Genomic DNA, 24,563 nt, shown 5'->3' with positions numbered 1-24,563 from the left:
TGCGGTTCTGGTATCATTTTGTCGATACCGTCGCAAAAAGCGGGATTTTTTTTTTTTTTTTTTTTTTTGTAGAACCCTGCAGTAAAACGTACGTATGGCGTCCATCTCAGGAAGGCTATCGACAGATGCTGTATCGAGTCACTATCAAAATCGGTACCATGATGTCATGATCTCGGTTGAGGGCACGTAGTTATGGTAGGGTGGCTCTAACTAAGGTGGCCATAAGTAGGGTGGCTTCTAGCCACCCTAGTTATGGTTGAGGGTGTCTGAATGTGATTGGCTGAATGTGACTGACCGCTGTTTGAATGCCGCGCGATTTGTATGCAAAGTGAGATGCAGAGAGAGAGGGGGGCAGAAAGACGACAAATTCTATGGGATTTGAATATAGTGTCAAAATTGATTTGTTTGTCATTTATTTGGCAATTATTTTTTGTTTTGTTGCGATTTAGCATATGGCTTTAGCTTTAGTGTTTGTGAACTGATCCAAGCCAAGCCAAGTAACGAGAGCATGGCGCGCGTAAATGGTTATTGTGCGCGCTCTTAGCTACAGACCGGTCTGATTGCCGAATTATATCGCTATTGGGCTGTAACGACATCTGTTTTAGTGTAAAATGCCCATGGCTGTTGACGGCAAACTTACAGAAGTCAAGTACACGAGGCCTGAATGCGCTTTCTGTGACCTCAGCGACCGATTTACGTTACCCGATCGCACGTTCAACCGGCAGTATGCCGCCTTCTACTGCGCCCGGTACAAGGCGGTGCGTTCCGTTCTAGAAGACCGAGCCAAGGAAAAATGGGGTACGCAGCATGTTTATTGGCCTCCCTTGCTTCTTCTGACGATGCTGGTCTAGACTGTAGAGTACCTGGATAGTGCTGGCGGATGCTGGACTGGTGCGACTCTCTGGCATGCAATAAAGGCTATAAACTAGAATAACATCGCCGCACGCCATTGAAAATAAAGGTAGCGTTCCTGACATGACGGTGAAGTTCCGCACCATAAAATAGACATTATGAATTCCATTACGAAGATTGTAATCGTTGCTTTAACACGGATTCAGTCTGTCGGTAACAGAACGGCGTTGTCACCTGTGTAAAGCGTACCTGTGTTGTTTGCTCAGCCAACGGCTCAGAACATGCCCTCGCTATTATACACGCAGGCAAACTGGACGTTCCGCTCGCAACTTTGTGCGACCTCGACGAGGACAAGCGGTCAATCGTCGTAGGTACACTGTTCAAGATCATGGAACTCCAGCCGAGCATCTTGAAGGAAATCAGCGAAGAGGTGAGCGCGCGATTGTCCTCATCAACTCACGCTGCTTGTCCACCCCTGACCCCACCTAATGTCGATACTGGGCATTCTCTGCCCTCCAGAAGATGCTAGAAGGTGTATAGATAAGGCCGTGGAAGACAGCTTCATTTTCCCATTGGCGGAAATCTGAAATCATGCAAGTGTCACCTGTGTTTCTTCTCAGTAGGGCATTTCAAGTGTTGCAGCAATACAAGGCTTGCCTTATGATTGGGCACGATTAAGAACGTGCAAATGTGCAAGCATGGTGTACAGTATAGTCCACTATTAAAGGGAACATCGAACTGGCAATAAATGCGTTGTAACCGAAACATTTCTTTTACTATGTCGTGAAAAAGTGATTGACATGATGTATGAGTCAGACATTCACACGTAAAAGATTATCTACTGGTCTGCGTCGCATATCCCAGCTGTAATTGGTGGGCTGAATACTAATTAGGTGCTCCCTTCAAGAGTGTACCATACTGAACGAAGGCGAAGAAATTGTTCAAGATAATGTTCATTATGAACATAAGTGGTGTTAACATTCGAGCGGCAACTACGAGGAATGCATTTCTGACATGTTCTTGGTGCGGCGTCGGTGCACCCGTTTCACATCGCATCAGAACTCTGCTGCTGTCATGGTTGAAGTTTATGCGGCAATTTTCTGCATTTACGGACAACAACATCGAACTTATTTTGGCCTGTATTGTAGCGCTGTCATCGGCGCTCCTTTGACACCGTCGGTGTGGCATTGGAGCGCTAAGATTTCCCGCAGGAAATGTGTTGGAAGCATATCCTACCTGCGTTTACAATATTTAGAGATCGTTTACGGCTGTCGTATTGAAACTAATAAATTAACAATATTTCATTTGCGTCAGGTGTAAGGTGGAATTCATTATAAAGAAAAGCAAAACAGAGTCCCCGACCGATTTCTAAGCCTGATTTTTCATGGGAACCAAAATATTGGCCGTGGTTATGTAATGCTTCATGAATAAACATCACTGACATTTTCATCTGTCTGTGGTGCAGATCCTTCTTGCGGTGACTATAGAGCAGAATGTCTGTTAACAGCGTCTCTACAGAACACACTTTCTCAATTTGTTAAATAAATAGTCCACATTTGGTAATAAAACAAGTTTTCATATTTTTCACCAACTTTTAGCATTTTCTGGCTTTGACCCCAGTAGTTTTCAACCACTAAGGTTGGCAGGTCTGTGGAATTTTGTTTCTCATGGTTTAAAAGACTATTGCAGGCGGTCAGTTTTCTTTTTTGATCCCAGTGTAGAATGGTTTCCTCATATATTAAAAAAAAAAAAAGCTTTTCGAAGTTTAGAAGGAGAGTGCGTGCATCCTCACCTGATACCTTTTTAACGACTCGATTCCTAATGCCCTTTGAATTTTTCTCATTGAATTTATTTTGTGAATCACTTTGGTGCTAATCAAGGCCATTTAATTGCCTTTTGTAGCACCACATCGCGCCGCAGCCGCAACGCAGCCACTTCACGGACAATGCGGACTCGCTTGTCCTTGAAGACGACAAACAGCGGCTAGCTCTGTCCGGGGACATCGACGTTCACACTCACGTAACAGGTCGGAACAGTTTTCCTATTCATTGTCGCTTTATAGTGACATGCTCATTGATGCATTTGCTTGGATTAGTTGAACTTTCAGAAATTGACCCAGAACATGCCAAACATGCCAGTTCTCACGAATCCGTTGAAGATAAATCTCATTGGCCTCAGTCAGACGTCGGGAGCTAGACCACCAGGGAAAGAGGAAGGTTCATGACATTTTTGAACTCTGGTGGCCTCATTTCTAAGGGAGTAGAATGCAAAAGCATCTGTGTACTTAAGTTTAGATGCATTTCGAACAACACCAAATGGTCGAAATCAATCTGAATCCCCTCCTCTGTCCCTCCTGCAGTGTCTATGACAGCCCATTTGTTGCTTTGAAATATCGAATGCACGCTAAGAAGACACACTAAATAAGCATTCTTTGAAAACGCTATTTTCATTAATTTTATGGCCGTAGGATAATTACTGAAAATAAAATGAAGGCCAAAGTTGAATTTTCTTTTATTTCATGCCAAAAGCCGGAACTTCAGTGTGATGTCAGGGATTTAAAAGTACATTTTTTTCTTTTTCATTTCTTTTTGTATTTGGGCTGTTGTGACTCGGTAAATGTTCCTGAAACTTCCGAAGTTCACTCTCTGACTTTTTTTAGAATGCAATGTAATCCATCTTTAACCGATAAGAAAGTTAAACTAGGCCCAAGCGCCGTCTTTGGTATTATAGAACGATAATTACTAATGCTAATGTAATTACTAATGTATATATTTACTAATACACTAACTACTAATGGGGATTAGAGAGCAAATGGGGGTAGCCGATATTCTAATCGACATTAAGAAGAAGAAAGGGGGCTGAGCAGGTCACGTAATGCGTAGAACAGATGACCGGTGGCCTAATACAGTTGCAGAATGGGTGCCAAGAGAAGAGACACATAGTCGAGGACGGCCGAGGACTAGGCGGTACGATAAAATTTGGAAATTTGCAGGCACAGGATGGGGTCAGATAGAGCAAGACGGGGCAATTGGAGGTCGCTGGGAGAGGCCTTCATCCTGCAGTGGACATGTACAGGCTGATGAGGATGAATCACTGATACAGCTTAAAATATTTTGTTCTCTTATGTTTCCTTTAAACCTATAATTTTGATTTGACACCGTTTCACTGTTTACCGACGTGCAGCAAGTACTCCAGCACGATAAGCACCTGCCTTAGCGCTGAGCTCTTCTCTGTAGTTGACGGTGTCGGCGCGGCTACTTGCTGCGCCGACATCGTCAGGACACGTTGCGCCATCTGTAGCAGCCCACACCAACTGGGCCATGCACGTCACATCAGTCACGGTACCCTTGTGCAGGTGTTCCCATAGCATTGCTGGGTCGGGTGAGAACGGATGGTCGCTTCGCCGTGGAGGACTTCTGCTACGCCGACCCGCCGGAGCAGATCAAGAGGCCGCTCTTCGAGGCTGACATGTACGTCTGCGTCTTTCGAGGCGTCTTGCATTCTCCAATGAGACGTGTGTTACGCTGCAGTGCCTGTGTCGCGCATGGCTGCATGGATTTATTTGCTGCCCCTTTTGTTCATGTTCTTTAACTAATTTTGCCTTGCCGACAAATCACCCGAATATAAAGAAAATACTCACTGCTTTCTATCACCACTGGTGGTGTGGGCATTGTTGCTCCTAAAGTCCACAGGTCTCTGCTACGCAAGTTGCAGCCAGCAGAGTCATATTCTTATACCCCAGTCGCACGGGGCCCATTCGATCGTGATCGAGTTAGATCGGAATCTAATTTCTCAGCGGCAATTGGCTCCTTTGCACAAGATGTGGAAGAGAGCCTATTGTAAGTGATAAATTCGATCCTGATTGGGTTCAATCGTGATCGAAAGCGCCCTATGGGACTGGGGTATTATTGACTATTTTCATTACAGAAGCCATTTCATTCATTCCAGCTAGCAAATTACTAACTTGGCAGTATGTAAGAAAAACATGGAATTAGGACACCACAGTGCACGCAGTGGTGTCTATCACATTTTTATGTACGGCTGTGTCTGATGCACCGCAATGTTCTTTAAGTATCGCTACCAACAAGCGAGTCAATTGGCTTTGGCACATTGTGTTCTATGTGCAGTACGGTCAACGCTTTTTGCACTCTTGTGTTCTAAATAACAGGGCCTGTATTCACAAATGAGTTTGTAAGAACTCATTGCCATTGTCCAGCCGCCATTGCTAATTAACATGCACAGTCTTTGTCATAAGTATACGAGCTACATTGCCTGCGGCTGCCATGCTGACTACAGGCTGCGTAAAGGAGTTTCTGTGATGTGCCATCATCCAGAAGTCTGGAGTGTCAGAACTGCCACAGTAATCCCAGCACACAGACAAACAACATTATATAGAAGTTTTTCGTGAATATGGGCCCACGCGCATGACTGCTTTAGAAAGAACAGTGGAGTGAGAAGTCCTCCTCATTATAAGCTGACTTTGGCTTGTTGCTTCCACTAAGTCATTTGTAAAATTGCGCAGTAGGTTGTCGTGAATTTTCACCAGAGGGAGGGCGGGTGGAGGTGCTTGCATTCAAGCCTTTAGCCTTTTTCCCCCAAATCTGTTTTTTCATTAATGTATATTATGTTAAGACACTGGAAGAGAGCGGTGTGGATCAGAGACCAAATGGGGATAGCCGATATTCTAGTTGACATTAAGCGGGAAAAAATAGAGCTGGGCAGGCCATGTAATGCGTAGGATGGATAACCGGTGGACCATTAGAGTTACAGAATGGATACCAAGAGAAGGGAAGCACAGTCGAGGACGGCAGGAAGCTAGGTGGGTGATGAAGTTAGGAAATTTGCAGGCACAAGTTGGAATCAGCTAGCGGAACACAGGGGTAACTGGAGATCACAGGGAGAGGCCTTCGTCCGGCAGTGGACATAAATATAGGTTGTTGATGATGATGATCTTATCATACTTTTTAGTCCTTCTGGATGGTCAGATTTCCGCAGACTTCTGTCCTGGAGCATCCACTTTGCACTTGTGCCTCGAATCGTAATTCAGGTGAACGGCACAAATGCCGCTGCACTTATTGCTTAGCATGAAATAGTGTAGTAATTCAGAAATCACAAGTGACTGATGACTGGCTTTTCATCAGTGTTTAAAATTAACTCAACCACCTTTCAAAACATCTGTGTGGTTATACTGAGTGTTCCAGTGTAGTCCTTTAATGAATATAAAACAAACAGTGGGTAATAGACATCAAGAAACAGTTATTTTTTTCACCAGAGCATTTGTGGCATTATAAGAAACGTATTAATCACCAATCGCATATGTATATGCAGTGTACTAGATTTTTAAGCGCCTTACCCCTTTTTCACTGTTGAAAGTCCGGCGGGGGTTGGAATTTTAGAACACTTGTGCTCTTACAATTAGGCGCATATGGAAGAACTACAAGTAGACAGTATTAATCCACAGCCCGCGTCTAATTCAGGGCACTCAAAAAGGGGCGGTTTAAAGTTGTCTGATGTTCACAGCTGGTATGACAGACAACACAAACCCTCATGTGGTTCGCCAGTTACTGTGTCTGAGTTATCTTTCGTAGCTCCCAGTGCATCTATGGGATGCTAAAACCCGTCAGTCATCATCATCGCCATCATAATCGGCCTATCTTTCGTCCCACTGCAGAACAAAGGCCTCTTCACTTACCTTCGCTTGCAGCAGTTGACCCCATCTTATGCCTGAAAACGTTCCAATTCCATCACACCACCCAAGTCTCTTCCGTTCTGGACTGAGCTTCCCTTCTCTTCTCACCCATTCCGTAACTGTGATGGACCACCAGTTACCTGCCTTACACATTAAAGGGCCTGCCCAGCTTGATTTCTACCTCCTAATGTCAACTAGGATATCGGCTCCACCCAGTTTACTCTAGTACCCCTTCTCTGAATTGGCCAACTCCACCCTATGTATCCAGATATCCCTGGAACCTGTCCTGTTAGTGCTCATATTGATTGTCTATTATCTGCTCCACACATTATACGTGGCTTTCCCTCTTACACTTCTTCCTCTTAAAGAGGCACAAAAGAGAACAATAATTTGAGCTGTACCTATTAGTAAAACACCCTTCTGCAATAGCGAAAAAAACCACTGTTGCTTTGAGAAGAGACTTGGTCGGCGAGCTGAGACTTGCCACTGTGCATTTTACGCCATCTTTCTTCTCTTCCTTTAGAACTGTGTTATTGCTGCATCAGTGTGGTTATGGCATAACAATCGCAACCTTGAGCAGTGACGACCGGTGCCCTTGTGCAGGCACGCCAAGCGAGCGGTCCTCGAAGTCGCGTGGCACAAAATTGCGCAAACCGTGAAATTCTTTGCCATGTTCGACTGTGTCGCAGGGATTTCTAAACTGCTGTTTGTCCACTAACCTTGGTGTGGGTGTCACGGAGGATGGCGCCGTTCTTGCCGTCGGGGACAAAGACGTCAGCGCTCACCCCATCATTTTATTTCGCGACGGCAGTTCACAGTAACGATGAGTAGGGCCCCTGCGATCATCTACTTTTATGCATAGTTTCCTGTTTAATTGCACCATCACTTCACCTTATAATCATAATGTTATTGTTTTTTTAATTTTTTCTGAGAGACCGAAAGTACCCTCCGTCACGTTATATTTGTGGTCACATTATTTATGTGCAAGAACAGTATTACTTTTCATTACATCCCTCGTTATGTTGTCCTGTGGCTGGTTAGCACATAGTCACAGGTTCAACTCTCAGCTGGCGCCCCATTCCAATGTGGTCGAAACGGGCAAAAATGCTCCTGTCCTTAGATTTGAGTGTGTCGTAAAAAACCTCACGTGGTCAAAGATAATAGGGGGGCTCCTATTATGGTGCCTATCATAGTCCGTACGCTGCTTTGGGAAAAGTGATAATCTGCGTCTGGTTTCGTATTTACGTGTCCCCCCTGTGTGTGCCAAGCAGTCCCCTTCAAAGCACTTCTGACAATAATTACATTTTAATTTGATTTCACGTAGTTTAATATACTAGCTTCTAAAGTCTGAAAAGGTGTACATTTATGTAGGTCTATTACTCGCAGGGGACCCTGATTGAGAGAAATTTACAGAAGAATAAAATTGGGTTGTAGTGCATACGGCAGGCATTGCCAAATCCTGACTGGGAGCTTACCACTGTCGCTGAAAAGAAAAGTGTACAATAATTGCATTCTACCGGTGCAAAAATATGGGGCAGAAACTTGGAGGTTAACAAAGAATCTCGAGAACAAGTTAAGGATCACACAAAAAGCAGTGGAATGAAAAATGCTAGGCCTAATGTTATAGTGACAGGAAGAGAGTGGTGTGGATCAGAGAGCAAACGGGGATAGCCGATATTCTAGTTGACGTTAAAAGAAGAAATAGAGCTAGGCAGGCCATGCAATGCATAGGATGGATAACCGGTGGACCATTAGTCACAGAATGGATACCAAGAGAAGGGAAGCACAGTTGAGGACGGCAGAAAACTAGAGGGGCTTATGAAGTTAGGAAATTTGCAGGCGTAAGTTGTAATCAGCTAACGTAAGACAGGTGTAATTAGAGATCGCAGGGAGAGGCCTTCGTCCTGCAGTGGACATAAATAGAGGCTGATGATGGTGATGATGAACATAGTAGCCGAATGCACCCGTCATTCGTTAACTTTCCTTGTAGGTTCGTGCTTCTGGTCTCGGGAGTGGGCCTGACCGAGAAAGCAGACAGCCTGCTTCCCTTTCAGCTGCTCATCGATTACGTGTCCGGCTTCCTTGGCTGCGATGACGACCAGGAGAAGGCATCGCGCGTCGTCCGCGTCATCCTGGCTGGCAACAGCCTGCGGCAGAAGGGCTCAAGCAAGGACATGGCTCGGGTATGGAGGCACTGTTTTGTAGATCGTCACCATAATAATCATCATTTACCGAGCCCTTAAAGGTTCCTTTCGGAGTATTACATACGGTGTGTGGGTGTAAAAGAAAGATGGGTCGAAACATGTAGTAGTAGTAAACGTTTATTCAATGAAGGGGATTGAAGGTTGAGTGGGTGGGGCCCTCAGTCCAGGGCTCCACTGGCCTTAGCAGCTCGCTGGGCTTGGTCGAGGAGAGCCAGTTGGCTCTCCCGTTCCGTGCTAGCAAGCCAGGTCTCCCACTGCCTGTTTCTGGGTATTTGCCCTAATTTGGGGGAATTGATATTTAGGAGCCGCGAATTGCACTCCCACGTAATGTGGGTAAGAGTGGGCCGCTCTCCGCACCATGGACAGATGTCCGCGTATTGTGTGGGACTTATATGGTGTTGTCGGTATAGATTTGTGTACGTGTTCGTTTGTAGTCGGCGCCAGTCACGAGCCTGTTCCCCGGTAAGGTCCGGGTGCGGATTACTAAATTTTTGGCGGTCACGTCGCTGGTTTTCCAAGATGTCACGTGAGCTTGTTAGAGGTTCGTCGATAGGACTCGTCGGCGCTCGGATGTGAAATACGCGATCTAGCCGATCCGCCTTTTCGTTTCCCTCCAGTCCCGTGTGTGCTGGGCACCACACAATGGTATGATATTCTTGTAAGCCATGTCCCAAAATGTTTAAAGCCGCCTTGGGGATGTTTCCAGTTAAATAGAGGCGGCAGGCTACTTGGGAGTCTGTGAGTACCAAGGCTGACTCTCCTCTCCGTTCTTTATCCTTGATGGCTAGGGCGATTGCTACCGCCTCTGCCGTACTGGCTGAGTTTGCTTTGGTAGAGGCTGCTACGGTCGATCGTTGGCTTACAGCCGCTAGGCAGTATCTGTTATTTTGTATTTTAGCTACGTCCGTGTAGATCGTTCCGGGATGCGAGCCGAAGCGCTTTTGTAGATTCTTAGCCCTTGCCTGCCTTCTAGGTTGATGATATTTAGGATTCATGTTTTTTGGTATTGGAGAAACTATTATTCGATTCCGTATTTCTCGGGGCATTGGGGTGGTTTCCTCGTTTAGGTACTGGGGTCGTAGGGGATACCCTAAGCGCTCGAGCAGGGCCCTGCCTGTTGCGGTGATATTGAGCCTTTCCCTTTGAGATATTATTACCGCGGATGCGTGCTCTTCGTACGTGTTGTGCAAACCTAGGGCCTCCAGTCTATCTGTGGCGGTATCTTTAGGTAGCCCCAGGGCGGTTTTGTACGCCGTGCGTATCAGAATGTTGATGGCTCGTATTTCAGTGTTTGTAGGGTGCTGGTAAGGTAGGCTGTACGTCACCCTGCTGATTATGAAAGCTTGTATCAATCTGATTGTTTCGTCTTATTTAAAGCCCTTCCTGTGGAAAGTTACCCTGTGTATCATTCGGGCCACCTGTTGTACTGTAGATTTAAGCAAGAGTAGGGTGTGATCTACTCTGCTGTTACTTTGTAACCAGAGGCCCAGAATTCGCACTTTTTGCACTTGCTGTATTGGTTGGCCTTGGAGTGTTAGCCGGATCTCTGGTTCTGTGCGCGTGTATTTTGCTTTAATTCGAATAAATTCCGATTTCTCCGGCGCGCAGCACATGTCCGCCATGTCTGTGAAGGATTCTACTTTGTTTATTGCCTCCTGTAGGGTGTTTTCCTTATGCCCACTTGAGCCTGTCGAGGCCCATAAGGTAATATCGTCCGCGTACAGTGCGTGACCTAGATCTGGTATTGTCTCCAGGGACAGAGCGAGTCTGCACATTCCGATGTTAAATAGCAGTGGTGACAAGATGGAACCCTGCGGTGTGCCTCTGCCTGGTACCTGTATTTCTTCCGATCGGAGTGAGTCTACGCCTATGGTGGCTGTGCGATCTTGCAGAAAAGAGCATATGTAGGCGTATGTTTTCGAGCCACAAGCTAATTCTTTCAGCTCTACCAGTATGAGCTGGTGCGATATGGTATCGAACGCTTTCTTAAGGTCTAGCGCTACCACTATTCTACCGGAGCTGCCGGCTGAAGGGTTTAGGACTTCGTCTTTTAGCATGAGGAAAATGTCTTGGGCGGATAGATGGGGCCGAAATCCAAACATTGAAGTTGGGAAGAGTTGGTTGCTTTCTATGTGAGCGGTTAAGCGCGTTAGCACGACTTTCTCAAATAGTTTTCCTAGGCAGGATGTCAGGGAGATTGGTCGTAGGTTTTGAAAGTTTTTGGCCTTCGCGCGTTTGGGTATGGAGGATTATTTTAGCCTCTTTCCACTCTCTCGGCACCAAGCCGGTGTCGCATCGAAACGTGGTTGCATGAACATGTAAAACAATCAGACATTTCATAATACACAGAATAACATAAGTAGTGTAACATTGAATACGAATTTCTGAAGTAAACTGTCCGTAGCTGCTTGAACTCCAGGGTGTTACGTTATTTAGCCGGGGGATCTGGTAGCTTGTTCTATTCTGCAATCGCCAATGGTAAGATTGCTGGTTGACTCCTTATTGCTCATTGTCACTTGAATTGTTCACATTGCAGCTTGATGTGTTACCTTGACTTTTGTTTTGTTGTCGGTGCCGTCACAGTGTCTGATAATTTTATGTTTTGAAGTGCGGCACTACCTCCACACATTAATGTAACCAGTTTGTTCTCGAAGCTGTACTGTTATCGCCCTATATAAGTGGGTCTTCAACTCTGGGCTTCCAGCTCCATATCAAACATTATCCCAGGAAGTTTTGGCGTCATGTTTTAATAGTGGCTGGTCTGAGTGAGAGCAGCTTCAGTTCTGATTTGCCAACAGCTACCGCACTTGTCCCAATCACCACCGCCGAGTTAGTCCTTTCCTTTGCGGCCGCAAGTTCACCCAGTAAAGTGTTCACTCAATTGGCTTTTTTGTAGCCCTGTTCCTTCACTGTGTGACAACATTGAAGGAAAAAAAGAACGCTGACTATTGTAACGTGGTCAAAGGTTAATTGATTGTAAGTAATTTTATTGAGCCATAGAACCATACAAGGGACCGCAGTCTTCATGTTTTACCCTTTGGCACTGTTGTCGAGGCTAAATGATATCCTAGAGCTGCACTTCTCTGATGAAGTACTAGAAGTTGTCCAGTGTTTTCTTTCACTTCGGCGGCTGTCTTATTGAGTGAATCACGGAAGCCTTGCTCTCAGTCATGTTCGAAAATACTCGAAGACACCTGCTTTACAACTTTGCCTGCACAAAAACATTCCGAATACAAAAAATAAGAAGTGCCAAGAAAAATTGCTCAGAGCCACATTCTACTGCTCAGCAGAAGGTCCTGGGTTCGATTCCCAATCATGGTGGCCACATTCCAATGGGCGCAGAATGCAAGAGCACTCGTGTACTCAGATTTAGAAGCACACTTAAGAAGCCAAAATGGTCTAAGCTAATCTGGAGACCTGCCGATTTGCCAATTTCAAAAAGTTAAGCCTCTTAATTTGAATTTCTTTTCGCCGCTTCATTATAGCATTGGCGCAATGTGCCAAAAAATGCCCTAGTATCTCTTCCTCGAGGCACGTAAAAAAAAAAAAAAACCTTACCCCCGTTTCAAGAGCTTAGTTTCAATATTGAGGAGAGAAATAGGTGGTTTGCTTAACAGATGTGCCTACATGTGATGGTTACTACCGGAGCGTTATTTCCTCGGGCCTTTTCTCGGCAGAGATTTCCTTTGCATTGGGTTCGAGCATGGAATCGGCATTGACTGGTTCAGTTTACCATACTTTTATGCTGCACGCACGTCACCTGAAACCCCATCACTTGTAATTCTCTTCCCGTGTCCAGGCCAAGTTTTCTGTTCGCAAGGAGTCGTCTGCAGATGCCAGTGTGGCAAGGCTCCTCGACAGCCTCCTGGAACAGCTTTCGGTAAGGACTTTACGGTGTTGTACACTGGTGTTGCTTCTCCGTCTCTTAATACATTTCCTGCAGCCATGGGTCACAGTTGGGTCACCACGTTTATTCCCCCTATGCGGCTGTGCGGGCTTTTCTGCAGTGCGCAAGCTATGTCCTTGCTAGAAATCGGTAGAGAGGAAAAGTTATCATTTTTTTTTTTCTGATTTCATGCGTCGTGGCACCATCTCTCATCAGCTTGAAGTTCCCAAGGGGCACAGCTCCCTGGTGACTCACCAGTGGGTCGCAATGCACCAGAGGAATATGACGAGTGACCCACCGGTGGGTCATCCTGCGCAGGAATCAGCAATTCGAAATGTGCAGCCACAGTGAACTTGTTAAGGGCCAACATTAATGAAATTTCACTTCGTCTAAATTCATTGTAGATGAGTAGTACTAATGAAGCAATCTCGTCGAGGCGGCAGGGCTGGCACAATTCTAATCTTATAAGCAGCCTTTAAATAGCAGCGAAGCAGAGAACGCATGCACCGGGTGGTTAGCAGATATGACGTAGCACGTTGCTTCAGAAATTTTTTACCGTCGTGCACATAGCACTTGGTCTCATAAGTCATGCAGAAAAGCGCCGCGAGCCGAATTGTGTCACTTCCAGCAAGTGGTAATGGCGGATTTTTTTTTTTTTTTTCTGTTTCGATATCAAGACTGTCTATCTTTACTAAATTTTCTGATGCATCCACTCGTATTTCAAGCGTAAAATTTTGCACGGGGGCTCCTCTGTGCGTTTTGGCAGTCATGAGCATGGCAATATCTTCCTATCACCTTGCACCGACTGCCGAAGCGCACGGGATTAACAAAAGGTGTGATGCTTGTGCAACTGGAAAAGCGATCACATACTTTAACATTGCATGGTAAAATCAGTGTGCAGAAGGTTGCATGTATTTATTTTTTTGTTGTCCCTTCATTAAGTATTTCTCCTGCTTTATCACCCTGCATGTTCTCGCTACACTTTGCCCTTGCTTTCACATCTTTTGTTGTTATTTTCCTATTTATTTGCTCTCGTAGCAATAACTCATTCACTTCTTAGTCAGTCACTTTGTGGTGCGTGTTTATTCCTTCTGTCTATCTTCGTTTCTCACACTATTTATTTCCTTTTTATTTTTATTTGGCGGGGGGGGGGGGGGGGGGCAAAAGCCACGTTCAACAGAGTAGCCCAGCGTCACACACGTTCGGTCATGGGAATCAAAATTTTAGCCACAAGGACGTTGCCGTAAGCATGCTGTGCACTGTTCCGACGTCTTGCCGCATCGCAGCGTTCCGTGGAAGTGGACGTCATGCCCGGCCTGTCAGATCCTGCTGCCAGCCTACTGCCCCAGCAGCCCATGCACCCCTGCCTCTTTCCCGGCGCTTCGCAGCGAGCCTCGCTGCGATGCGTCACCAACCCTTACCAATTCGAGCTGGATGGCCTGAGGTGAGTGTGTCTGCCACTCCCACTGTTCGCTTGTCGCAAGCAGATTAAAAGAGTATTGGCGCATATTTTAGCAGTTATAAAGAATTTAGCAGGACCGATCAACGATGACTGTACATGTATGCAAATAGCCAAGCAATTTATAGAGCTCTTCGCTGTATTGAAGCAATGATGCGCCAGAAGGCGTTTATTTGTTGCAGTGAGGATGTTTAGGTGGCACTTGTCCTGTTGTTGCGTAATTCTGTAGAGAACAGAGCGGACATTCGGTGCATCTGTAGCAGTACTATACAAACAAGCTCATTGATTACTGATGTTCATGTTGTCTCCAGCAGCGCGAGCACTGGCATGCAACGCAACTGCTGTCATCCTCTCCTGATCCGCTATGGGGGGGAGAGAGTGATGGGAGAGGAAGGGGAGGGTTGTCCTTCCCAGCTGTTCCATCTTAGCATCCAAACCTTTAGACGACCCAGAGCTCTCGCGAAAAAAAAACACGTCTCAAAGACCTATAATAGTTGGCATTCAATGACAAATGCGCCCCATAACTTGGTTACGCTAGGGCATGTGCCCTTTGCATCGACGGCGAAAGCCCGACCATGGGCTGTATTCTGAAACGTTCGCCTAGGCGAAATTTCTTTTTTCGCTTTCAGGCGTGCGCTGATTGGCTGTTTTAGCAAAATTGGATGAGCTGATTGGGTGGTTGAGCCCGACGTCATTCAATTTTGTTCAACCAGCCAATCAGCGCGCATGCTGATTTCGCCTAGGTGAACGTTTCAGAATACGGCCCCATCTCTGACCACTCATCACCACGAAAATGGACGAGAGCCAAAGAAACCCATTTCCGTTAAAACTCTACCAAACGTTTTTCGCGCTTAGAAGGATGACACCTAAATAAAATGAAGGATAGGAAACAGTTATAAAACGTATTAATTTGATACCAAATTTGATACCAAATTTCGCCAGACCTGGCGTGATCGACGGTATCATGGCGTCGTGACACGGAGCAAAGTTCACTCACATCGTGTAGCAGTGAGGCTTGATGTGACGACGTTGCTCGCAAAAAGATAAATAAAAGTACTGCACGCGGTTCTTCCTGTATGCGCTTGCGTATGTCAGCCGCAGCGACCACACAAATGAAGCGAGTCAGTGTGGTGGGACGAGGCAGTGGTATTGTGCCATCATGATGCATCCACCTCGGGTACAGAAACCAAAGCTGATTTGTGAAAATAAGTGCTATAATTAATTATTCACAGCCATGTGATGGCTTCCCAGTATTTTGTGTAGGTTTTAGAAGGCTTGGACATCCGTGTAACATGAAAATAAATTTCAAGTCGGAAATGCTGTCACTACTCCTACTACGAGCTAGCCAGTAACGTAATCGATAAAGAGAAAAGGGTAAATGCAGTCAGGGGCAGCATTCGTAATGGCTTGTTTGCAGGCTAGTTGGTTTTAGGCCACAGTTAACGTCTTGCAGTGCGAAAAGATGTTCACCCCTCTCATCAACTGGAACTCTGATATCTCTTAATATCGGTTAAGTCAAAGTTGGCAGTGGACATGAATAGGATAACGATGATGATTTGGGGGAACAATGTCGCCTTTCTAAGTGAAGGAAAAAGCGTGCCAAGTTTGTCTTAATGTAACATTTTCAGATTTTGTTTTGCAGAAAAATGCTTTGAAGAAACCCGTTATAAGGGAAAAAATGCTTTGCAATCAACAGGAGTGCTGAACACTGGCTGCATCAGCCCTGCTCAGCAGCGCAACGTCTTAGCTAACTGAGCCACCACGGCGGGTAATTTTTCTTAACTTCTCAGTTGTTTTTTCTCATCAAGTAGTGGTCCGATCCTTCAAAACCTGTGAAGATATAGTGGCAAGTATGAGAGGACCATAAGTAATTAACCACATTACCTCTCTCTCTATGAACCAGTTTTGGTATTATAGTACCTGTGTGGTGAATGCGCCATATGTTACGATAGTGACTGGGGCTCCGTTTTTTGCGATCGCTGGGGCTATGACTCGTGAGTGCACTCAGAAGCAACGTTAACAGCACTTTTTTTTGTGAGCAACGTTATCATGTTAAGCAATGTTAGGAAGCTGTGCCATGTGTTATGACATCATGATAATGTCAGTGATGATCAGTCCGGTGTTTTGGGACCCACTTTAGTGCCAGAATAGGATACAGTTTACTTCCGTTAATTCGACCCTGACAGGACTGTCAAAACTGATCGAATCATCCAGCGGGTCGAATTAAACAAGATGCAGAAAAAAAAATGTCACAGTTTTGCCCTAAGGGCGAAGCAATGCATGTGATAGCAACACAGCAATGTCATACGAAGTAAGGTGAGCGGCTTTGGTAGCAATATGAATTGTAGTAAACATGAGCTGATTAAGTAAGCAGGTGTGCTGCGGCGTAAGTAGACCGACATGAAGAGAGACTCGATGACCACGAGAAGGCGCGTGTGAAACGGTGGTGTTGATGAGAAGCGCTTCCCGTGGGCAGTGCGCGTGCGAAGGGACACACCTGTAGCGCTGCACTGCCGATCCGGGCAGCATTACATGTGTAGCGTGCATTGGAAAATGTGGCCCGACTATTACTAACTGAATGAACAAGCGTGGTGTGAGCGCGCACAAACAAACATGAATAGATCACACTGAATGACTGCAGACAACGACTGTCAAAACGCTGGCAGCAAGCCCATACGCTGCAGCGGGCGAAGGTACGTGCGGTCTATCGCTTCAACGGAAACTGCGCGGCGAATGCACAGCGCATAGAAAAGGTCAGAGCCGTGTGGAGATAAGAGACACTGCGGCCGGCGAGCGATGAGTGCGGTTGTTGGCAGAGTAGAAGTGCCCCCCCCCGCTCCCTCCGGCGCTGGCTTCCTTGCTTGCGCGTGGGAGAGATGAGAGACGGTGCGGTCGAGCGACGAGCGCGGTTGTTGGCAGAGTAAAAGTGCCCCCCCGCCCCCCGCTCTCTCCGGCGCTGGCTTCCCGCTTCGTTGCTTGCGCGTGGGAGATTGAGTGCGTTCGCTCTCCATGATAGCGCGCGTCCCCGCACGCTTCCGCTCGGGCATACGGCGCGAAGATTTTATCTATACGGAACCTCACGGCGACGGCGACGCCGACGGCAGAAAGCCGGTTGAAGTGTCCATATAATTGCTATCGCAATAAAAAATCTAAACGCACCATTGATTCATATGGTAGTGCACGCCCGCTTTATATGTTTCCAAAGTAGAAAACCAATGTAGAAATTAAATTAAAACACCTAAACTAAGCTGAAGTGTTAACGCACACCCGATTTCTTGAGCAAGAAAAATGGGCAATAGTCTAATATGTATTGCACAATAGCGGCTGGTTTCCTAAGTTAGCTTTGCTGCATTACAGCTGCGTTATACGGTAAAGCATACAAATGCCATGAAGGCGGGTTTGGTTTCATAATTCAAGTGCACTGCGCAGGAAATTTTCGGCCGAATTTTCTCGGGGGAAAAAAAAAGCACGTTAGAATCGGGTGAATACCATAACCAGACATTGGGAGCTACCATTATTGAAAATCTTCAGCACTAAAGGTCATCTTGGGGCAGGCTGAAAATCAGTGTTTTCGACAGTAGGTGAAGGTTTGTTCACTTTCCCCTAAGTTCTGCTGAGACATGCTGCTTACTAAAGAGGTCGCTATTGGGGCCACCGCAGGCTAAGGCTCAATAGCGTAGGTTCGTGAACACGAGCGTTTATGCTGACTGGTAAAGTTCAATTTATCCGGCGAGCACCAATTTAGGGTCGAAGTAACATAAGTTCTGGCCTATAGAAATGCATGGGTGCCAGCTGGGACCCTCAATTGGGATCGAATGAGTCGAAAAATTAAATTAAGCGGTGTCAAATTAACAGAAGTCTACTGTATTTTATATGTTTCCAAAACTTTGTGTGTATTAAGTGTAATCTTTTTATGTCCGAGAAGCATGTGGTAGAGTTTCTATATCTTTGAAAACATGTGTCAGTACTCCTTTTTAAGGCACACTAAATAGAAAATTACGTCAAGCTGTAGTAGTACATTATCCTTCGACAATTCCAAGAAAGCCGCTCTTACCATAATAGGCTTGATGAGACAGAAAAGACGCGAACAGCTGGCAACATGGCCTTAGTGTTACTGCACCAGCTTGTGTGAGGTCATGTATTTTGGTGGCGTCTGCTCATGCGTAGTTAACTTTTGTCGGTAAAGGTGCGCTACATTTTAGTATCCCAAAAGTGACAAATACTCATCCTAGCCAAGTTTCATGAACATTTAGAGCCACAGGGGCCCAAATACAAAATGATACTGTGAAATCCCCCAAGACCTCACCAACATATCGGCATTGGGGATTTGGCACGAATTAAAAATTTTTTAAATGCAACTTCCCATCTTATAATCAACTTAATACAGCAGAGTTAATGAACATGAAGTTTTGAAACAATACTTTATCACTCTGAACCGATTTAATGCTTCTCCTTTAGTGTCTTTTTTAAGGTAATGACGACTAGATCTCTATTCCTCACAGAATCCTGGGAACGTCGGGACAGAATGTGACGGACGTCCAACGCTATAGCAAACTCACCTGCCCCCTGGAGATCATGGAGAAGACATTGCAGTGGCGCCACCTGGCACCGACATGTCCGGACACATTGTGTATGAAATTTGTCAAGTGTTCCTCCTTGTATTTTATTTTTCTTTTCTTTCTCAACTCTTTTTTGTACTTGAGGGAGTACTTGCCTCATCCACACTTCTCTAACAGTATTTTCTTAATGTTTTCATCTAGTCATTGAGGGATGCAAGTGAGTCGGCCTTACTTAATAGGAAGTTTTACCTCAAGGCCAACTGCGATTTGCCTACTCAAATGCATGCAAAATGTAGGAATCCTCTGATTAGACAACCGCTAGACTGGTTTTAATAAAATTAGTTGCATTTAAGACAGTAAGCAGAATGCTACCGTCGGTGAGATCCAGAATTTCTGTTTAGGGCCATTATAGGCTTAATAAAATTCATAATTTTAGAAATGAACTAAGCAGAGAGCTTACCAATATCGTCTAACGTCGTCTGCTACTCACCGAACATTTGTGCTCCCAGTCTGTACACAAAGTCGTCTTCATGGGAGTGCCTGCTGCAAACACGTGCATATGAGCTCGGTTCCTTACCCATTCGGAGCTTTATCAGCCATGCGTCGGGCACTTTCTTATATTTAAGGTAAAAGTGAAAGCTCACGCCCTGTTCCTTCGCTATACGTAGCGCACTACGGCACGGAGCAGTAAAGTACCATGCCGCCAATAACTTTGAGCTCACTTTCCCAGCTTGCGTAGTCTCTAGGTGTCCGTGCACATGAAGTGAGTGCCAAACTACGCTGTTCCAAATATACCCATTTCATTGCATGTTTCAAGCTGCCTAAGCGTTGATAAATTCTTGCGGTTTATCTGACTGCCAAAACGAACAGAAAAAAATTGCTATGCCTGCAATGTCTTGGACACTGTGTAAAGCTTTTACGGCTTGACTTGGCTTTCTTCGTTAATGTTATGCCTAGTGCTTACATTGCAGAGAGTAAGGGACTCTAGAAGGTAATAACTGATTTCAAGCTGTGTCTCTTTTAAATTACGCATCTCTGTATCTTTATCTTTCCACTTTTTATTTGCACAGCGTGCTACCCATTTACGGATCAAGACCCGTTCATTCTGGATTCGTGCCCGCACGTTTACTTCGTGGGCAACCAAAAGAAGTTTGCAACCAAGCTCTACAAAAGTAAGAAACTCTTTGTTGCGTATGAGGTCAGAGTTCGCTGCAGTTAGGTGACCCGTTTCGTGACTGGCTTGAGAGAAAACAATATATTCAGGGTGCTTCGTTTTCGGGTGAAACTTGATAATGCCTGATTTATGAAAGTTGGGTGAAACCCGATTTCTCCAAGAGGTTTGCCCCCTTTTTTAAATAATAATAATAATAAATTCAGGTGTTAACAAAACTAATGAATGTAACCCTCCTTTTGTGAGCAAGAGGTTAACGTAGAGTAATTATAATACTAATACTAATTCAACAGGGTATAAGCCTTGTTTTCGCTTAACATTCAAGCAATAACCGGCACATACAAAAATATAATATGTTCACTGCCTACTGATGTTGAGTAAACGAAAGCTTGTTGCTTTTTTAGTGCCGCGTTTAAGTCAGTACGACAGTGGCGCATTGCATCACCCTTCCCGCACGTCACATACATACAAATGACATTAATGCACTAGGAAGCGAAATAATGCAGCACTTGCGTTGCTCTGCACTGCGAACGGTAGCTGTGACATTGAGATAGCGTTCACCCAATTACATTACGTTCAAAGAAGGGTGGTTCCATTAATTCTGTCGCAAAAGCATATAGTGGGAACCAGTAAAACGAGACTACAGTAGACAAGAACTAAAGGCCCAACAGGTCTAGGATGGACACAAAAATGCTCCCAAGGTATATGATAATGTGTGTCAACAAAGCTTTGTAATATGGGAAAAAGCATCGCACCTCCTGCAAAGCACGCCCGGAGGCACCGCTTTTCGTACTTTTTTCCTTCGTTTAAAAGAAGTGCAGAGAACAAAGTAAAGAAGGGATTGCCAAACCCGACTCTGTTTGTTGTTTTTGTTAATGTGGTTTCTTTTAAACATATTAATAACGCCTGACCATGAGGATTTGTTTGCCGCATGATTTGCGAGCAGCTCTATTTGCCATTACGTGTTCCTGCAAGTGATTTTGCTTGTTTAAATAGAATGTTTGTGTTCAAAGGGAGACCATCGCTCGTGTTAATCGTTTGTAAATGTTACGGGAAAATCCCGGACTTTTTGGCTGCCACACAGCAAAACCCCCGATTTCTCCCTAGTTTTCCTCTTTAAAAATAACACCTGCGCATGCGGGACTGATAGTACACGTCCGAGCGCGGCGCGAGCCACGGATATCTGTTCCAGACAGGTACCAGGCTCGGGCTGCCTCGCGTTTCTACTCGCCTGGCTCTGCAGCTACGGCGCGGTGCAATCACCACTCGGAGAGGCAGATTTCTGTCGTGCGAGGATGTGCTTTTTTTCTCTACTTCTCGCGCTGATCTAATGGCCCTAAAAATAAAACAGTTGCGTTTATCAGTGTTTCAACATTTTGAAGCACTGTCAGTAGCAAAGTACGAGACGATGTTTGTCACAAAATCTGTCAATTAGCCAAGACTTGAAGAGGGCGCACGCTGCCACGCGTACCTTGTAGATGCAAACCGCCATTCCGAGCGAGGCGCCGCTAACGCAAGTCACATGTCGGGAAGCCTATGTGTGGTCTGGGCTTAATGCAACGGCGTGCCAGATAACTGAATGCAGTTATTTGTCGTTAAAATGATGTAAATTAGGCATTTCTTTATCAAAGAAACTCTACAAATACTCAATATTTCACCTTTTTTGGAAAGGAAAAAAACATATTTGCTATTTGTAGGTCATTTTTGGCAAATATTTGTATTAGATTCAAAAATCTTACTTCTACAATACCCCTACTTAGTATCTTTTAACAATGACTCTATGGGCTTCTTCTAATTGCAACACTGAAGTGATTCTTACAACAGTAAGTTGGGCAAGTTGGTATGGCTGCATTGTAAACAATTAGCACACAAGCACTTGGTCTGTGTGTTTGTGCACTGTTTTTTTTACGATGAAGTCATGCAGTACTCAAAGCAGTCATGCAGTACTTTTGCTATAAACACTGTCCCTTGCACAGTTTGCAAAAGTACTAAGAATCTGCTATGAAGTGCACTGCTTTTTCACGTGATATGTTTCCGCTCTGTGGAATAATGTTAACCGGAACAGCAATGCACTTCATGGCACATTTTCAAGTTTGTATGTCTCGAAACTTGTGCAGGGTGTCTAGCAAATTGCTTCGCTTTCGAGTACTGGCCAACTTTAAATGTAGAATTACAGCATGCCCACCAATGTAATTAATTAGTGAAATCTTGTTAATAATAGCATTGGCGATTGCCATGCACTGCCATGAAGCTCGGTCAGCAAATATTATGAATTTGTTTTCAAATCTTCTTTCCTTAACAATCTGACACTGTCACCGAAGAAACACACAGTATTACGAGCACAATTCAGTATTTGAAGCTTATTTGTCAGTGAATGTTGTCATTCTTAACTACCTCTATTATTTTTAATTTAACTTTTTCATTTTCTAAAAGCACAACTTTTACGATTTTATCACAATATGCCAAATTTTAAGTTTGTTTATGATTGTTACAATGTGACCAATATCGTTGTCTAGCAATTTTTTATTTGCATTCATTTTGCAGTGAAACTGATTTCAGAAGAATGCAGATACGGTCCACAAATATTTCAGACCCTGATTTTTCAACCTGCTTAACTATTCAAGGCTTACCCGTACCACCACTACTCGCTCCATAGAACCAGTGTATTATGGCGACCAAAGTTTCGGTCGTCATTAGATGAATATTTCGAGAATAAAATTTATGAATGTGCGTCACAGATCATTCTGTAGCTGTGACTACAGAGCACAGTGCCTGTTCACACTGTTCCTTCGAAACAGTCTGCGAATTGCTTAATGAGCAGTCAGCATCTTCTTCTCAGTATTTTTTCTCCAAGTTTTAATATTTTCTTGCTTAGACTGCTATTTTTTTTTTCTAATATTGAGGTTGGTAAGTATGAAATTGTCATTCCATTCTCTTTTTGTTGCATTTATTTATTGTCCTTTTTTGCTTTCTTTCAGGTGAGCAGGGGCAAACAGTTCGTCTGGTAGCCGTACCATCTTTCTGCAAGACGTTCACCTGCGCCTGGCTAAATATGAGGACCCTTGAGTGTGAACCAATGAGCTTTGAAGTTAATCCATAACGCAAAATATGTGCCCACGTTTTTTTATTTACGTAATAAATTCTAATGTTTCACATTATATCTTTATAAAGAAATAAACCATCTACACTTGAACCTTTTTCTTGAAATATATGACTTATTTGTGTCTGCCTGTTTGTTGTTTAGTGTATGTAAAACGATGCTGCTTGCAAGTACTTTTGGTACCTCATAAACTGTCCAGAAACTGCTCCTAAATTCTGCATTGGCAAGCAGCGTAAATTAATTTTCTGCTTAATTTCTTGCACACACATATCTACTTATGTAATGGCGTACTGCTTCTGCTTGCCCAGTCCTTTTTAGTAAAGCCAAAAGCAATATTTTATAGTTTGGCTTGCTTTGTGAGGGCGCAGACTATTTAAATAAAATGCATCTACTTTGAGGAACCTTGAATTCTGGGGTTTTACGCGCCAGAACCACGATTTAATTATGAAGCACGCCGTAGTGGGGAGAGTGCGGATTAATTTTCACCACCAGGGGATATTTGACGTGCTACCAATGCGCAGGACACAGGCGTTTTTGCATTTCGCCCCCATCGAAATGCGGCCGACGCGGCCGGGATTTGATCCTGCGACCTTGTGTTTAGCAGCGCGCGACCATAACCGTTAAGCCACCGCGGCAGGTCCAAACAACCTTTATTATTGCGATAGCAATTATATGGACACTCAAAAGCAGATTTCTGCCGTCGGCGTCGCCGTCGCCGTGAGGTTCCGTATGACGTCATTTGGAGAAGAAGTCGTCGCCGCGCGCCGAACGCTGTATGTGCGAGTGAAAGGGCGCGAGGGGCGCGTCTTTCACGGGGAGTGAACGCACGGCGGAGAACAAACGCGCGTTCTGCGCCGTGCTCGCTTAAGGGCTGAAGAAGTAGGCGTCTCTGTTCTCCTTCACAATCACCATGTATGTAGAGCAAACGCGCCTTCTTCCGACGAGCGAGAGGCCGTGGGGGAGGGGGAGGGAAGGGAGGCGACGTTTAGCTGCGGCACGCAGTGCCTATTTATATCAGAGGCTCCGGCAACAGTCACCAACGCCGCACGCATTTTGAGCGAACGCGGGCAAAACGCCGATGGCGTCGACAACATATCTGCGTGTTGCGATGCTGCTGCATTTCCAAGTTTATACAGCTGATAAAGCTAATATCATTACTCCGTATAGCTCTCTACAAGTTTGCTATCGCAATTGATGCTTCGCCTTTCAGGTGAAACTGCGACAACTTTTTGATACCGTTACCGTGCCTGAAACAAGTAAAAATGTTGCAGATCAAGTTTTATATCTGGAAAGTTAACACAAATTGTTAGCACGTTTGCCATAATCGTTTACCGTGCTAATCAGCCGAAATCACGCTAGCGAGGGCCCAAGTAAAGTTTAGTTGAACTGGGTTAACCGCGGCTCGTTTTTTGGATTACTTTCGCTCGCCCACGAAGAACTGCAGTACATGGCAGGTTTACATTTACAACTGCATAATTTCAATCACTTCGTAAAGTTGCGACGCCTTCGTAATACCCTTTTGTTTCATTCAGCATCATCGCTCGTTCCGCTGACTCACTGCCCGCTCTGCGTCTCGAGTCACAAAAGAGCAAAAGCGCGTACGGCACGAAGCTGGACTCGTTTTTATGTTGCTCCCCGCCGAC

General features: G+C 45.0%; 1 protein-coding gene across 1 annotated transcript; it reads left to right on the top strand.

The window, feature by feature from the left end:
- The first annotated feature begins 490 nt into the window (after window positions 1-490).
- LOC119453189 (DNA polymerase delta subunit 2) lies at window positions 491-23,013 on the top strand. Its single transcript, XM_037715207.2, has 10 exons — window positions 491-798; window positions 1,158-1,282; window positions 2,755-2,878; window positions 4,208-4,322; window positions 8,532-8,724; window positions 12,545-12,625; window positions 13,918-14,075; window positions 18,593-18,720; window positions 19,720-19,821; window positions 22,799-23,013. Exons 1-10 carry the CDS (start codon window positions 612-614, stop codon window positions 22,918-22,920), a joined length of 1,335 nt encoding a protein of 444 aa, XP_037571135.1. The 5' UTR covers window positions 491-611; the 3' UTR covers window positions 22,921-23,013.
- Window positions 23,014-24,563: the final 1,550 nt, after the last annotated feature.

Source organism: Dermacentor silvarum, chromosome 5, assembly GCF_013339745.2.
Source record: "Dermacentor silvarum isolate Dsil-2018 chromosome 5, BIME_Dsil_1.4, whole genome shotgun sequence".
Lineage (NCBI taxonomy): Eukaryota > Metazoa > Arthropoda > Arachnida > Ixodida > Ixodidae > Dermacentor > Dermacentor silvarum.
The sequence above is the reverse complement of the archived record's forward strand: the minus strand, read 5'-3'. Positions and strand labels throughout refer to the sequence as shown.